Raw genomic sequence first — 18,266 nt, 5'->3', positions numbered from 1 at the left:
CAAATCCAGGATGTCAAACAAGCGCCTGATATGCACTGGACTGAGGTCATTCTGAAGTGGTATTCCTGGGCCTGAAGTGTTTGTTGACTCTGTTTTTCTAAAGATTACTTCTTATGCTTTAGATCAAGGGTTAGCAAACCATGGCACATAGGCCAGATCCAGCCTCCTGTCTGTTTTTGTGCCACCTGGTACAAAAGCTAAGAATGGTTTTTACATTTTTAGATGTTGAAAAAAGAGAGAGAGAAATAATATTTCATGACAATTGAAAATGACATGAAATTCAAATATTGGTATGTGTAAATAAAATTCTACTGGAACACAGCCATTCATTTACTTATTGTCCACGGCTCTTTCATGCTAAAATGGCAGAGTTGAGTAGTTGTAACAGAGGCTTTATGGCTTGTGCAGCCTAAAATATTTACTGTCCGGCCCTTGCTCACCCCTGGTTTAGACATCAGTAATGCCTTCAGCCCTGTGACTCCTCCCCATCCATGCTGTAGTGGGTCTTCAAGAACCCAGTACTGTGAAGATGCACTCATAATAGTTCAATAGACAGACGGCCAATGCCTATCAAATACAATTTCTTTTTAGGATTAATATTTTTTGATGCTCATCTTCTTTTTCATAATAATGTTTCCATAAAATTACATGTATTTGGCTGGGCACAGTGGTTTACACCTGTAATCCCAGCACTTTGGGAGGCCGAGACGGGTGGATCACGAGTTCAGGAGATCGAGACCATCCTGGCTAACACGGTGAAACCCCGTCTGTACTAAAAATACAAAAAATTAGACAGCCGTCGTGGTGTGCGCCTGTAATCCCAGCTACTCAGGAGGCTGAGGCAGGAGACTCACTTGAACCCGGGAGGCAGAGGTTGCAGTGAGCCGAGATCGCACCACTGCACTCCAGCCTGGAAGACAGAGGGAGACTCTATCTCAAAAAAAAAAAAAAAAAAAAAAATTACATGTATTTTTGAAAATTTGGGAAAGAAATGAATGGAATAAAAAAAAATCACCTATTCCCCACATTAAATCACTTAACCCTTTGCTTATTTCCTTTCAGTTTTTAATTCTATACATTGAATTTTTTTGCATAAATGGGATTTTTATATGTAATTTTTAGTTACTTTTTTTTTTTTACTCACCACAATATTTTAGACATTTTATTGTGCCTTTAAATATACAGTTTTCATGCCTACATTGAATTCTCTCTTATGAATGAATTTTAATTTATTTAACAACTCTTTTCTGATTGGACATTTGGGTTTTAGAATAAATAATGCCACATTATATGTTTTTCATACAAATATCTTTCTATGTATATTCTTAGAAATATGCTAACAGAGTCAAAGGAGATGAATATTTTTAGATTTGGGAGACTGTTTAACATGTATATGTGGTAAACACAAAGTTACTTTTCAGATGAGCTGTAAGAATAAGCATATACTTAATACATCTTTCTACAACTTAATATATTATTTTAATGATTGCCAATTTAGAAGGCAAAAGTATTATTTTATTTTATTTATTTAATTACAAGTGAAGTTGAATATCTTAAATATATTTTTCTATGAATTGTCTGTTCATGTCCTTTGGCTATTTGTTTTTACTGGGAAATCTGTATTATTTTTATTTTTGAAGTCCTCTTTCTATATCAAGGACATTAACATTTTACTATATATTTGTTGCAGATATACCTCATTTGCCTTTAATATTTTGTGTATATTTTTGACATAATGGAGTTTAAGCCTTTATGTAGTCAATTTATTGACTTTTTCCTTTGTGATCTGCTTTAATTTTGAAATTCTTCTTTGCTTTGAAATTTCTTTTCAATGTACGGATCAGCCAAATATTTCTTTATATATTCTTTGTGCTTTAAATGATTTCATTATTTACATTTAACATATTGGTGTAGAATTTATTTTGGTCTGAGGATAATATCAATCCTGATTTTTCCTCATGTACTTTGCCAATTTTTCTAGCAATTTATGTGAATAAACCCGCATTCTTCAATGGTTTTCTTTGTTATATACAATTTTAGTTTTAGTAGGATCTGTTTCAGGTCTTGCTTTTGTGTTCTATTGATCTGCCTGCCAATTCTTTTATTAGATCACACTGCTTTAATTGTTTATTTTGTAACACCTTATAGGACAAGTTACTTTCCATCTCCCTAAACCCCACTGGTCTCCTTTCACAAAATTTCCTTAGACCGCTTTTTTGAGGTGGGAAGAAAGGACAATAATTAAGTAGTAGAATTCATGGTTTCTTAAACTCATTCTTCAATTAAGGCAATAAAAACATGTTATTGTAACAACTTTTTCAGGCTGTAACTTGAGGATATGTATTCAGCCTATTCATCTAATAGCTGTGAGAGTCTCTCTGAACATACCTTTTAAAAGGTAAAACCTTTTAAAAGATGTTCTGTTTCCAACATCTTAATAGTTCCACATGCTTTGAGATAGTTTTCTTTCCTTTTCTTTTCTTTTTGCCTAGCTGATTTTAGTTGTAGCATTTAGTGGCTTTGAAAAAGCATTATGGATCTTATTCTATGATAATATAGCTTTGTTAATAGATAGTGTTTTATGAGTAAAAATATTATTCCTCAATGAGTGTTTGATGAGTGTCATGAAACATCTTGTTCTTATGTGTTTCCTCTGAAGGGCAAATAGAGATAATAGTCATAAAGGTTATTTCTTAAACGTGCTTGTATCCTATACACAGTATTAGATTCATTAATTCATGCAACAAACATTTCTAGCACCTCAGTATGAACTAGGCACCAGTGCTATGGCTGCTGGAGATGCAGCAGGGGTGGTTAGGGGTGGGGCGAGATCAGTGTAATGGTTGTCCTGAAGCTTAAATTCCAGTGGGGAAGACATGTTATTATCAATATACAAATAAATAAAAATATATAACGCAACATAATTTGGGATAAGTTCTCTGAAGAAAGCAAAGCAGGGTTAAGAAAAAAAAAAGGTGAGACAGAGGTAAAGTGACTCTTGACTAGAGCATCAAGCAAGGCCTGCCTGATTAGGTGTACAAAGATTAAAGAGATGTGAGCATGCTATATTAAAGGCTGGAGGAAAGGCCTTGCAGGCACAGAGAACACCAAGTACACGGCCCTAAGGTGGGAACAAGCCAGTGTTTTCCAGGACTGTGGAGACCAGCGTGTGCAGAGGGGAGTGAGAGAGTCGGAGAGGAGTGGAGAATGAGGTCAGAGAAGTAGCCAGGGGTCAGATTAAAGACTTGGATTATGTTGGGTAGGATGGGAAGTTGTTGAAAGATTCTTAGCAAGAGAGTAATAGGATTTGGTGTCATTTTAGACAGTATCTCCCTGACTGCGTGTAGCAGAAAGTGAATGGTGGTATCATTCACTAAAAAGACCGGGAGGGTAGCAGATTGTGGGGTGGGAATCAGGAGTTCCCTTTGAGCAGGTTGCATTTGAGATGCCAATTAGCCACTTGAGATGTGTGAGGTGTGAGTTGGCATAGGAGGATGCAGTCTGGAGCCCAGATGGAGATTTAGAATTGGGGAGTCATTGGCACAGAGATTGGTGTAGTGCTGTCGGCTGGTCAGACCACTCAGGGAGTGTTAATTTCCTAGGGCTGCAGTAACAAATTACCAAGAATTTGGTGGCTTAAAACAGCAGAAATTGGGCCGGGCGTGGTGGCTCACGCCTTTAATCCCAGCACTTTGGGAGCCTGAGGTGGGTGGGTCACGAGGTCAAGAGATCGAGACTATCCTGGCCAACATGGTGAAACCTCATCTCTACTAAAAATACAAAAAAAAAAAAATTAGTTGAGCATGGTGGCATGCACCTGTAGTCCCAGCTACTTGGGAGGCTGAGTCAGGAGAATCACTTGAACCTGGGAGGTGGAGGTTGCAGTGAGCCGAGATCACGCCACTGCACTCCAGCCTGGAGATGGAGTCCAACCATTGTGGAAGTCAGTGTGGCGATTCCTCAGGGATCTAGAACTAGAAATACCATTTTACCCAGCCATCCCATTACTGGGTATATACCCAAAGGATTATAAAACATGCTGCTACAAAGACAAATGTACATGTATGTTTATTGCGGTACTATTCACAATAGCAAAGACTTGGAACCAACCCAAATGTTCAACAATGATAGACTGAATTAAGAAAATGTGGCACATATACACCATGGAATACTATGCAGCCATAAAAAAGGATGAGTTCATGTCCTTTGTGGGGACATGGATGAAGCTGGAAACCATCATTCTCAGCAAACTATCGCAAGGACAAAAAACCAAACACCACATGTTCTCACTCATAGGTGGGAACTGAACAGTGAGAACACATGGACACAGGAAGGGGAAAATCACACTCCGGGGCCTGTTGTGGGGTGGGGGGAGGGGGGAGGGATAGCATTAGGAGATATACATAATGTTAAATGAGAAGTTAATGGGTGCAGCACACCAACATGGCACATGTATACATATGTAACCTGCGCATTGTGCACATGTACCCTAAAACTTAAAGTATAATAAAAAAATAAAAATAAATAAAAATAAAAAACATTTCCATGTAAAAAAAAAAAAGCAGAAATTATTCTTTCTCACAGTTCTGGAGACTAGAAGTCTGCAATCCAGCAGGGCTTTGCTCCTTCTGGAGGCTCTGGGGTCAATCCATTCTTTATCTTCTCCAGCTTCTGGTGGCTGTCGGTGTCCCTTGACTTGTGGCCACATCCCTTCAATCTCTGCTTCCCTGGTCACATTGCCTCTTCCTTTTCTGTTGGGCAGACCTTCCTCTGCCTATCTCTTGTAAGGACGTTTGTTGGATATAGGACCCACCCAGATAAGCAAGGATAAGATTCTCCTCTCAAAATCCTCAACTTAATCATGTCTGTTGCCATATAAGGTAGTAGTCACTCCTTTATCAAATAAGAGAATAGTCACAGGTTCTGGGGATTAGAATATTGACAGAGTTTTTTTGGAGGCCAGGATTCAGTCCCCTACAAGCAGTCAGAGTGGATTGAAAAGAAGTAGTCCCAAGACTGAGCTCTGGGGTGCTATAGTGTTCAGAAGCCAGGAAGAGAACACAAAACCAGTGAAGGAAACTGAGGTGAGGTCAGTAAGGTGGTGCATGAGGAGGAGGGCCATAACGTGGTGTCTGATGAAGGACGTGTTTCAATAAGGAGGCAATGACTAGCTGTGTGAAAGGCTGCCAAATGATTCAGAAAATAAAGATCAAGCCTCGATCATTAGACTTTGGAACTTGGTGAACTTGCCAAGTGGTGTTCAGAGAGTGGCACACTTGTATTAGTTGTGGGCCCCAATGCTGATTCCAAGTTCCACTGGAATATTATAGTCCTATTTCAGCTGCAGGATCAGTGGTTGTCCAGTGCTTCAAATGTAAAACGTTATTTAATGATTTTTTTCTTCTTTTCTATGTAAAGTTCTATGTGTGTGTTGTGTTAATACTTTGTTTCTTCAAACAAATTGTTAAATGCTCATGGATAGAAAAACTGGAAATTGTAATAAGAAAAAAATTAAAGTGGGTTATTTAATTTTAAATTTCATCTCAAGTGCTGCTTTTTTTTTCCCACTAGAACTGTTTTATTGCTCTTTTTTACTGGGCTCTGAGACCTTTTTATTTTTTTTTTCACAAATTTTGCTGAGTTAAGTATACAGTTGCTTAGGAGTAGATAGAGGAATTATGGCCAACCCTGTCACATCATGCCTTTTGGGTGGAGTCTGGCTGATATAAATGGCTGGACTGACCACTGATGTTAAAGGGGAGGAGGCCCTGTTATCCTGATGAGGGAGATGTAGGCAGATCCATTCCACTCGTAGAACATCCAAAAACCATGGAAACATGCCTTCAAGGGCCAGTGATTTCAATTTGTCTCCTGTCTTCATGACACATTCATAGGGAGGAATTCTTACCTAGATGTTAATATGAAGGAAGTAATAAAAATTATTTATTTGTATTTTACTTTATTTTTTGTAGTTTCAACCTTTATTTTAGATTCAAGGGGTACATGTTCAGGTTTGTCATGTGAATGTATTCTGTGATGCTGAGGTTTGGGGTACAATTGATCCCATCACCCAGGCAATGAGCGTTGCAACCAATGGGTAGACTTTCAACCCTCTTCCAACCTCCCCCTTCTAGTAGTCTCCTGTGTTTATTGTCCCCATCTTTGTACCCATATGTACATAATGTTTAACTCCCACTTATGAGTGAGAACTGCAGTATTTGGTTTTCTGTTCCTGTGTTAATTCCTTTAGGATAATGGCAGCCAGCTGCATTCATGTTTCTGCAAAGGACATGATATTTTTCTTTTTTATGGCTGTGTAGCATTCCATAGTGCCTATGTTCTATATTTTCTTTGTCTAATCCACCATTGATGGGCCCCTAGGTTGATTCTATGTTTTTGCTATTGTGAATAACACTGTGATGAATATGCAAGTTCGTGTGTCTTTTTGGTAGAATAATTTATTTTCCTTTGGATATTTACTCAGTAATTGGATTATTGTTCGAATGGTAGTTCTTTAATAAATCTCCATCCTTCTTTCCACAGTGGCTGAACTAATCTGTAGTCTCACCAAGAGTGTATAAGTGTCTCCTTTTCTTCATAGCCTCATCAGCATCTGTTATTTTTTTACTTTTCAATAATAGCTATTCTGACTGGTGTGAGATGGCATCTCATTGTGGTATTGATTTGCATTTCTCTGATGATTAGTGATACTGAGCATTTTTTTCATATGTTTGTTGGCTGCTTGTATGTCGTCTTTTGAGAAGTGTCTGTTAATGTCTTTTGCCCACTTTTTTAATGGGGTTATTTGTTTTTTGCTGGTTGAATTATTTAAGTTCCTTGTAGATTCTGGATATTAGACCTTTGTCAGATGCATAGTTTGTGATTATTTTCTCCCATTCTGTGGGTTGTCTGTTTACTCTGTTGAGATTTTGTTATACTGTGCAGAAGCTCTTTAGTTTAATTAGATCCCACTTGTCAATTTTTGTTTTGGTTGCAATTGCTTTTGAGGACTTAGTCATAAATTCTTTGCCAAGGCTGACGTCCAGAATGTTGTTTCCTAGGTTTTCTTCTAGGATTCTTATAGTTTGAGATCTTACATTTAAATATTTAATCCATTTAAATATTTGTATATTGTGAATTATTGTGTATTAAAATTAAAATTCATCTAGTTGAAATTAAAGTTCATTTAATTTTTGTATATGGTGAAAGGTGGGGATCCAGTTTCAATCTTCTGTATATGGCTAGCCAGCTACCCCAGCACCATTTATTGAATAAGGAGTCCCTTCCTTATTGCTTATTCAACTTTGTCAAAGATCAGATGGCTGTAGGTGTGATGTTTTATTTCTGGGTTCTCTCTTCTGTTCCACTGGTCTATGTTTCTGTTTTTGTACCAGTACCATGCTGTTTTGGTTACTGTAGTCCTATAGTATAATTTGAAGTTGGATAATGTGATGCCTCCAGCTTTGTTCTTTTTGCCTAGGATTACTTTGACTATTTGGGCATTTTTTTCCATCCCATATGAATTTTAGAATGGTTTTTTATAATTCTGTGAAAAATTACATTGGTCGTTTGATAGGAATGGCATTGAATCTATAGATTGCTTTAGACAGTCTGGCAATTTTAACAATATTGATTCTTCTAATCAATGAGCATGGAATGTTTTTCCATTTGTTTGTGTCATCTATGATTTCTTTCAGCAGTGTTTTATAGTTCTCCTTGTGGAGATCTTTTACCTCCTTGGTTAGATTTATTCCTAGGTATTTTATTTTTTGGTGGCTATTGTAAATGGGATTGTGTTCTTGATTTGGCTCTCAGCTTGAACATTATTGCCGTATAGGAATGCTACTGATTTTTGTATATTGATTTCATATCCTGAAACTTTACTGAAGTTATCAGTTCCAGGAGCCTTTTGGCAGAGTCTTACGAATTCTCTAGCTATAGGATTATATTGTCAGTAAAGAGAGATAGTTTAGCTTCTTTTCCTATTTGGATGCTTTTTATTTCTTTCTGTTGCCTGATTGCTGTGGCTAGGACTTCCAGTACTACGTTGAATAGGAGTGGTGAGAGTGTATATCCTTGTCTGATAAAAATTATTTAAATCTCAGAAAGCTAACAATGGAATCAGGGGGATTTTAATAATATATTGATATTTTGCATTTTTATAATGTTTCCATCAAACTTGTGAAACATCAGACTTGGGGAGAACAATTCTGAGTTGGAAGAAGTTTACAGTAAAAAGTATCAGATTCATCTCTGTCTAAAACAGGTAAATTGAGATTAGGATGAAGAACACAGGAATGTTATTGAGAGTGCTGTAATGTGGCTCAGTAAGTAGATGTAGGGATAAAATCCTCTTGAGATATCCTCTGATGCTCAATTAGCACCATAAGATTGCGATAATAGAGTTGGCCAGGTGCCTCTTGCTTCAATTTAAACAACCATCTTTGGAGAAAGGACCCATGGAGCTTATTAACTAAGCAAGATTTCCTCTTGAAGCTTTGACAAAGCCATTTCCATTTTCTATTATTCAATTTGCCTAAATTTCATGTGTCAGCCAATAGATATTGGAAAATATAAATTTTAGAAATATGTCAAATTAATTCTAGGCATTCAAGACCCAATATTAATTCTAGGCATTCAAGACCCAATAGGTGGGATATGTTGTTGAGAATACTAGGTCAATATTTTTAGGTATTTTGGTCAAAACAGGGAGAGAAACATTCTTATGTTATGATTCTGAAACTCAGAATGTGAATTGCTAACATAAATTGAGATCAATACTCTTATCCTACTTTTGTCTCCTTACATTTTACTTTGCCAAAAGTCCAGATGAGAAAAAGGTCTTGAAAGTGGAAGTAAGGAAATTTGTTTTATATAAGCTGAATCACTTATTAATATGTACTATTAAAGGCTAAGAATGAATTTTAGAATTTAAAAGTTCATTGTATGTGTCTTTCAATGAAGCCAAAGTTATTGAGAATACCATATGGCTTTAGAAGATATATTTGGTGTCTTCAGGAACTTGAAGCTGCTAAATTATTAACAGCTGTCAGAATAGAATAGACCAAATGTATTTGGAGTTTAGTTCTTCATAGTGGGGAAATTTGTGGATTTCCTGCTTCAGCCCAACTGATGAGAAGAATCACAATATGAGAAGAAGTGATGAGAAGAACTTATAAATATGTTAGATGGTTGCACAGGATGAATAATTTTGCTACAGAATATGAGATAGATAAGAGAAAAGATAAATTTAAAGGCTGTATCATCAGTTTAAGACATAGACAATTAAAGTGGGAAAATAACACTGCCAATTGGTAGGAGTTTCATTATGCCCAGGGGTTCTCAGTCTAGGCACTACTAACATTTTGGGTCAGATAATTCTTTGTTGTGAAGTCTATCTTATTCATTGTAGGATGTTATATAATACATTGTAGCAGTATCTCTCAAATTAACCCATTAAATTAACCCATTAAATGAAAGTAGAAAGCCTTCCCCAGTTGTGACAACCAAAAATGTCTCTAGACATAATGAATGTCTTCTTGGGGGACAAACTTGTCCCTAGTTGAGAACCACTAAGCTAGACTACTTCAAAATAGTTCCAAAAGTCACATTTTGGTTATATGCTCAAGATGGAACAGGATGGAGAAGGTTTATTGAGAACTTTGTTGAACATGTTATCAGAATGAAGCTTTGTTTCAGAAGTACTGTAATTAAGGTGTAGCTCCTGCCTGTATATTATATTGATGAAAAGCTGATTATTTTTTTTTCAGTCCAGAGTTAAATGAGTCTAATAGGAGCACAAATATTGTAGGTGATGAAATTGTCTTTTATTTTTGCCTCCCTCCTAAAAGCCTTACAAATATATGCAAGACAGCCAGAATTATTTTCCAAAACTAAATCTATAGTAGGGTGGCATTGGATAGCCATTTCTGGGTATAACTTTCCACTTGCTTAAGTTTCACTACATCTACTTGGAGACCTACGTAATCTTATGTGCCTGTCTTCATATATTCTAGACTAAATGATATGTATGACAAAGACTATTTGTATGCACCAAATATCCTTATGCTCCTCTCCTTTTCTCAGCCTCCCTTGCAGCTAAGCTGGGGACACATAACTGGTTCTGCCCAGTGGAATGTGAACTGAGCACGGCTTCTGGGCCAAAGAAGTTAAAAGCCAGAATGCCTCTTCCATCTCTCTCCTTGCCTGTCAGAGTGACTTTGGGGACTTTGCGCATATGTGTCCTTGTGAACCAAAGAAATAGCTGTTCCTTTGCTCCTTTTTTTTCCATTTTATCTGTTTTCTCTTTTTCTGTGATGTCCATTAGTGGGAAGTTGGACTTTCTGAATTAATCTGCTTAATTCTCTTTTATTTCCAATGGTCATCACTTTATATTTCTGCTTTCTTGAACCCAGTTGGAATTTGATCACATGGAATAGAAGGTTCAGCTAAGACTTAAGAGCACGGGCACCACTACTAGCTGCGTTTATTCATGTTAATGATATTATGGTGAGAAACAACATATACATGGGGTAAACATTTACCTGGAATGGTGCTACACATAATCTAGCACATTCTGCATCAGAGGAAGGTCAGGAGATTTGGGGTCTGATTTTTCTGTAAATAAAGGATATATGACAAGGTGTCAGACTTGGGAGGCAGCACATAGATCATGGTCATTACAGCATGCCCTCTGCTGCCAATTGTATGGATATGAATTTCAGTTTTGACACTTATTTGTTATGTGACCTTTGGCCTGTTACATAAACTCTCTGAGCCTGACTTGTCTGATCTGAGGAATGAACGTTAGTACCTATAGATTGTAAGTATGTAATGTATTTTAAGCCCTTATAAGAGTATGTGTGCTGTAGCATAGAATCCTTCCTTCCTTCCTTCCTTCCTTCCTTCCTTCCTTCCTTCCCTCCCTCCCTCCTTCCTTTCTTCCTTCCTTCCATCCTTCCTTCCCTCCTTCCCTCCCTCCCTCCTTCCTTTTTTCCCTCCTTACATCCTTCCTTCCCTCCCTCTCTCCTTCCTTTCTTCCTTCCATCCTTCCTTCCCTCCCTCCCTTCTTCCTTCCTTCCCTCCTTCCCTTCCTTCCTTCCTTCCCTCCCTCCTTCCTTCCCACCTTCCCTTCCTTCCTTCCCTCCTTCCCTTCCTTCCTTCCCTCCTTCCCTTCCTTCCTTCCCTCCCTCCCTCTTTCCTTCCTTCCTTCCTTCCTTCCTTCCTTCCTTCCTTCCTTCCTCCCTCCCTCCTCCCTCCCTCCCTCCCTCCTTCCTTCCTTCCTTCCTTCCTTCCCTTCCTTCCTTCCTTCTCTCCCTCCCTCCCTCCCTCCTCCTTCCTTCCTTCCTTCCTTCCTTCCTTCCTTCCTTCCCTCCTTCCCTTCCTTCCTTCCCTCCCTCCTTCCTTCCTTCCTTCCTTCCTTCCTTCCTTCCTTCCCTCCCTCCCTCCCTCCTTCCCTTCCTTCCTTCCCTCCCTCCCTCTTTCCTTCCTTCCTTCCTTCCCTCCCTCCCTCCCTCTTTCCTTCCTTCCTTCCTTCCTTCCTTCCCTCCCTCCCTTCCTCCCTCTCTTCCTTTCTGTCTTCCCTTAAAATGCTACTTTTATTGTAAGTGCTATCTGGGTGTTTGCTCTTACTGTTAGTTGCGTTGTAAATTAAAAGCATTATCTATGATGAGCCTATGAGCTTGAGAATTTTTTGAGTTCTGTAGAGCCTGTTGTATTTCTCACTATATACTCCCACAGTTGGCATAAATAAGTTAAGTGCTTTCATAATTTCACTTGCTTCATCTTTTCTATCAGGCACAGGATTGCTGGTAACATAAGTGGTACATAAGGCAAAATAAGACGGTGCCTTTTCCTCTGGGCATGTCAGTGTTTGTGCCTGTTTTGGCGAGCACAGCATGGGCTGCATTTCATTCCCCATGTACCTACAGGCACCTGCAGACTGAATGCTACACCACTGTGCAGGGCCCTGACTGGGACATTACTCCCATAAGGAGAGCTGGCCAGGGTGACTCAACTCTCACATTCCAGTGTGAATTCTGTCACTGGGATTGGGTTTCTAGTAAAGGTGGCATTTACTGTCTTGATTTCTTGGCCCTCCCCTTGCTGCTCTCAAAGGTGGGGGGCATCAAGCCTATCACTCGAAGGCCTAGGTATGGGAGGGAATCAACAGCTTGGCTGTCAAGTCCTTAATCCTATGGGTATTCTTAAATCTTTGAGATTGGATGAGATTAGTTAGGTATAGTGAATGAAATAAGAAGACAAAAGAACAGGGCTGAGCCCTAAGGACCTCAAACTTTCAGAGATCATCTGAAAAGACAGGAGTGGGCAAGAGATATTGAAAAGCAGAACTCACAAAGAAAGGAGAAAAGTGAAGGAGGAATTATCACAGAAGGTAAGCGAGGAGAGAGATATAAAACCAAAGCCTAGGCTTTGTGAATAGCTATGGGGGTTATGTGGTTGTGCAAAGTATTGTAATAATTCATAACTCACTGAAAAGTAATGCTAGCATTTCTATTTCCTCCTGATCACCCTCCTGTCTCATAGGTGACAGCCTCTGATGCAGATTCAGGACTCTATGGCTTTATTGAATATTCTCTTTATGATGGATTCCTGAGCTATGAAGCACCTCAGGCATTCCGGATTGACCCTCATGATGGGCAAATCTGTGTTTCTCAAGATATCGACAGGGAAAGGGATCCAGCTACCTATGATCTCCTGGTGAAAGCTAAGGACGGGGTAAGTTTTTACATATGAAGTTTATTTTAAATATAATCACAAGTGAGCCACTGTGTGTACATCACAGAGGACCAATGATGATCAGTAATTGGGTCATTCTGTTTCATGTATCACTACCTCTTTCCTTTGCTGAAGTTTTTTGAAGCAAATATCAAGCATGTTATTTCACCCGTAAATAATTCAATAATATCTCTAAAAATGACTTTAAAAACACAGAACTACAAAAGATTAACAATAACGCTTTAATGATATCTAATATCCTTTCTATGTTAAATTTTCTTGAGTATCTAAATATGTCTTTTATAGTTGGTTTCTTTGAATGAAGATCCAAATAAGTTCACAAATTGATTTGATTGATGTATTCTTTAAGTTTCCATCTATAACAGTCAGGCCTCTTACCTGTTCTCCTATGGCTTTTTTAAAAAACCAAGTCACTTGTACGGTAGATTTCCCACGTGCTAAATGTGGCTGATTACATCCTTGGGATTCATTTACCGTGTTCTTCCATTCCCTCTATTTCCTATAAACTGGCATTAGAGACAGAGAGCTGATTGTTTTCAGATTCATTTAGGGGATGCCATTTGCTTCTTATTGCATCAGCAGACACATACCATTATTTTATTAGAGGTTGAAAAATGGTAACTTTTGAATTCTATTATTCCTTTTGCATTTATTATCTGGAATTCTTCAACTAAGGAAAATGTTCTCACAACAACTATTTGATTACTCTTAAGTATAATTCATACAGGAAATGCAGGATAAGGCTTGATTATTTGTTTTTATTTTACCAGTTTTTTTTGAATAGTAGCTTGCTATCTTAACTATCTCCAAAGATAAACAATAATTTTTTTCCTACTTTGAGTATAAATTCCTGGATTTTAAAAAATTTGATGTATTTCAATACATTTCTGACCCTATCCTTTCTGATGTTCTCATTGACCCATTCTTGATCAGTGAAGGCACCTTCAGTTTGATCCCTTTGTCTTTTTTTGTTGTTAAACTTTTCAATTGACATATAAAATGCATACAGAGAAATGCACAAATAATAAGTGTATAGCTCAATGGATTTTTGCAAAATGAACAGACCCATAAAAGCAAATGAGAAAACGTTACAAGAACCCAGAAGCCCCCTCTTTGCCTCTTGTTGTAACTGTCCTCCCTCCACCCCTCCATGCCCTCATCCCTGCCTTTTTAGAAACCACTGTTGACTTCTAACACCAAGCATTAGTATACCAATTTTTTTAACTTTCAGTGAATGGCATCATACAGTATGTGTTTCTGTCAAGTTTCTTTTGCTGAACATTATTTGCCAGAATCATTTATGCTGTTGTGTATAGCAATAGTTCACTCATTCTCATTGGCTTATAGTATGCCTTTATGTGAATATACAATAATTTTAACCTGTTCTATAATTGGTGGTATCCATTTTAGGCTGTGCTTCTTTTAACATTCTTACACTTGCAATATGGTGAACAAATGTATGCATTTCTCTTTTGTATATACTTAGGAGTAGAATTGCGCTCCCACCAGTAACGTATGGAAGTTTCATTTGCTACACATTCTCCCTAATGTTTGATATTTAATGCCTTTTCTATTATAGAAATAATAGTACTTATGTAATGATATGTCACATTGGGGTTTTACTTTGTATTTGTTTGATAACTAATGAGGTTTTTTTTCATGTTTATTGCTATTCGTATAATTTGTGAAGTGTCTATTCTTCACAAAAGAAAACCCTTTATTCATTTTCCATTGTTATTGTTGGATCTTTTTCTTACTGACATGCATGAGTTCTTTATATTTTTGGCCTGAAAGTCCTTTTTTCAATATATTTATTGCATATATTTTTCTCCCATTCCATGGCTGGCCTTTTCTATCCTTATTGGTTTCTTTTGAGGAACAGAAGTTCTTCATTATAATAGAGCTCAGTAGTTTCTCAGTTTGTTTCCCTTTATAGCTAGTGATTTTTGTGTTCTTTTAAGAAATATTTGCTTATCTTAGGGATATGAAGATGTTCTCTTATTGTTTTCCTCCAAAATTTTTGTTTTGTTTTACCTTTCATACTTACTATTTTTCAATCTAGTGGGAAGCAGTTTTGTTATTTTTTTTCCCTATGGTTAACTCAGCACCACTTACTGAAATGGTTATTCTCACTTTTACCTATTTATCCACCTTAGTGCTGGCAACATCTCTCTTAATTATTTTAGGTTTATCATAGGTCATGGTATCATACATTCTTTTAGCTTTGTTCCAACTTAAAATTGCCTTGACTATTCTTGGCCATTTACATTTCCAAATACAGTTTAGAAACAACGTGTTCAATTTGCACAGAAAAGGTGGCCTACTATACACACCGTTCTGCGCTTTGATTTTTTTTCACTTATTTCATTTTGGAGACTTTACTTATATTTTTCACTTACACATTTTGAAGACCTTCCTTGTTTCTTTTTCATCTGCTTACTACTCCTTTGTATAGACGGACCCTACTAACACCCCTCTGGTCTAATCATTCTCTTTTGAAATTAGTGAGAGAATCCACCTATTTAAGCTATGAATTTTGGGGAAAAATGAGTCTAAATATATTGCAAGTAAACATGTAAAAATGAACATGAAGTAAAGCCTTTATATTCAATAAAATATTCATGATCTGTTTGGTTAGATTTTTGCCAATACCTTACTATGTGGTTTCAGGAATCCCTGACTCTATGTAAGAAAATATGTAGGAAACAAAAAATAGGAGTAAACAGAATTTATATTAATTCAAGTCTATGTAATTATTTGAAGCCCAATAGATGCACACCCAAATATTAATCCAAAGCTTTAGAAATGTATTCTTGATAGATTTTGAGACAATTGTATAATGCCATCCTAGAATTGAATAGTGCGTTTAAAACACTACTCTCATGAAAACCACCAGCAAGAATTAGCTGTGTCTTCCAGGCTACCGTCTGCTGTCCACTGTGATCTAAACGAGCCCCTGTTGATTCAACTAGCTCCCAGGTTTTGGTGGCCAGATGCAGGACACAGAGATCCTTGTAGTGGTAGAACTGCTGTCCATCAGGAGAAACAAGCTCCCCTGCAAACACTCGTAATCTGTCTGTCACATCAATGCACCACGACAGCTTGGAGAGCACAGTGCCCCAGAAGTGCATTGGGAATTTTGACTTAAATCCAGGTGTGTTTTCTGGTATTGTAGATATAGAGGTGGTTATATAAGCAAGATTTTTTGCTATTAAAATATTCACCTCCAAAAAGGATCAATTCATTGTTTTCAGGATGAGCAGAGAATGACACATTTAGCCCTGGTGAAGGTGAGGAACATGATGTTTCTATAATCTGAGTCTTCTTAACATCTTGTGCCTGGAAATGGGTTATCAGAGCTTCGAGTTTTCCTTCTTCCCTAAGTGCTTGCACACCTTCTCCATCTTGGCTGTGATTTTCTCCTTCTTGCCCTCTTGCCCGTCTTGCAGGTATGAGGCTGAATGGAGATCCAGGCAGGGAGCTGTGTGCAGGAGGGAACCCTCTTGTGAGCAGGTCCCCTCCTGGAAGCAGGACACCTCCTGGAAGTAGGTTTATGTGAAAACGGGGCCTGGCACAATCTCAGGGATGCATTTTAAAAAACAAATTCTAGAAAAGCCTCCACATCACAGGCTTTTAACAAATCCCTAACCTTCACTCTCTACCTAAAACTGCCTCCAGCATTCCTTATGTTTGCTTCAGAATATATGGAGAGCAAGAACATATGTGTTTTCATGTGAGTGTATGTGTATATATACACATATAGTATGTATATATGTATATAAACATATATACAAATATAGTTATCCAGTGTGCAGTGTTTATTCTGTTGACTGCGTAATCCTCATGAATTTCTTCTGTGATGAACTGAGTTTTTACAGGGTGACTTCTGCATCTATCATAATTATTCTTTGCAATATTAATTAGTACATGTCCCTCAGAAACGCATAGTCAAAAAGGTTGGCAAAGAGAAAGATGACAAGGTTGGTAATGACTTAGTAGTCTTCCCCTGAAAGCAATGTAGACCGCATGCAAAGAATAAATTAACGCAGACAGGATATTTTAGGTTTATGTTGTTGGATTCTAGGCCATAATGAATTTATTTAAAACAATAAACTGAACCTTGGCAGAAGTCCTTTAACTTTATATTATTACCTTGACAATCTATGGTTTTTCCTCTGATTCCTTCTCTTTCTAATAAATGTCCTGAAAGCCCTTTAGAAGAAAGTTGCTGAGAACCCATTTGCCGGTGGTTACTAAGAGATTTTTATCTGCCAATAGAAGAATTTTTCTTGTAAAATACATTGATGTTTGTTGCCACTGCTCTACTTATCCTTGTGATGACTTTCAATATTTTTTCAACTGAGTCACTTCTACTCTACTGATATTACTTCTGAAATACTCTATTTTTACTGCTACTGCTGCTGCTATTTATCTCATAAGTCATGAGAATGCTATAAGATTACATAATGGAACCGAACAATGAATTACATTGGCAATCAAGTGGTCTTCACAATAAAGCTCTACAATTTAATTATTCTATGCTTATATCTAATTTTCCATTTCCTTTTCCCATTCATTTTTACCAAAGAGATTTTTTTGGTGTATATGCTTATTAACACTCTGTCTCTATTTTTTGTTACATCCTGGATTCTGTAGCTGACATATGTGTTTGAGATAAAGCCATTTAAACTCCATCTCACCACTGAAGGTTTAAGGGAGGGTTTTGTCAGATGAGCAATATAGGAAGTAAATGGACTGAGCTCTTCACTGTTGTATACATTCATGAGAAAAGTTGGCTACTGAAGTTGTGCTCATAGTTTGTGTGCAATGCAGTTACTACCAAAAAGTAAACTTGCTGAGTAAAAAGGCACACTCATTTTCATTTTAATAGATTATGTTCTTTCACTTTCTAACAAATGTTCAAATGCTTATTCCTGTCTTTCATTTCCTTCATTACCACCCTCCACCTGTTCGAGGAATGAGCAGTTGCCCCGTCACCCCATTGTCCCGTGTTTTCTAACTAAATTGTCCGGACCGTATCTCAGATTTCCCACAGTTCTTTAATCTATGACCAGGATGTATCCCAAAATATCTTCAATACTCCTTTACCTCCTTCTAATCTCTAAAAGTTTAAGCGTCCCAGCCATTTATTATTATCCATATTCTCCTCCCTACCCTGCCCAGTTCATCCCTTAATTTGAATCAGTCTCCTTCTGATGTGGTTTGGATCTGTATCCCATCAAGTCTCACGTCAAATTGTAATCCCCAGTGTTGGAGGTGGGGCCTTGTGGGAGGTGTTTGGATCATGGGGGTGGATTTCTCATGAATAGTTTAGCACCGTCCCCCGTTGGTACTGTTCTCCTGATAGTGAGTGAGTTCGCATGAGATCTGGTTGTTTAAAAGTGTGTAGCAACACCCCTCCACCTCCGCCTTCTCTCTTGCTCCTGCTCCTACCGTTTAAGATGTCTTGCTCCCCTTTGCCTTCTGCCATGATTGGAAGCTTCCTG

General features: G+C 37.7%; 1 protein-coding gene across 1 annotated transcript in view; it reads left to right on the top strand.

Moving 5' to 3' along the window:
• DCHS2 (dachsous cadherin-related 2) overlaps positions 1 to 18,266 on the top strand; it is a 267,556-nt gene that overhangs the window by 101,959 nt on the left and 147,331 nt on the right. The window contains exon 2 of the mRNA XM_030816256.1: positions 12,547 to 12,738. Coding sequence (XP_030672116.1) covers positions 12,547 to 12,738 — 192 coding nt within the window. The remainder of the gene's footprint in view (positions 1 to 12,546; positions 12,739 to 18,266) is intronic.

The sequence above is a fragment of the Nomascus leucogenys genome, chromosome 7b (genome assembly GCF_006542625.1).
Source record: "Nomascus leucogenys isolate Asia chromosome 7b, Asia_NLE_v1, whole genome shotgun sequence".
Lineage (NCBI taxonomy): Eukaryota > Metazoa > Chordata > Mammalia > Primates > Hylobatidae > Nomascus > Nomascus leucogenys.
This window is presented reverse-complemented; position numbering and strand designations above follow the sequence as displayed.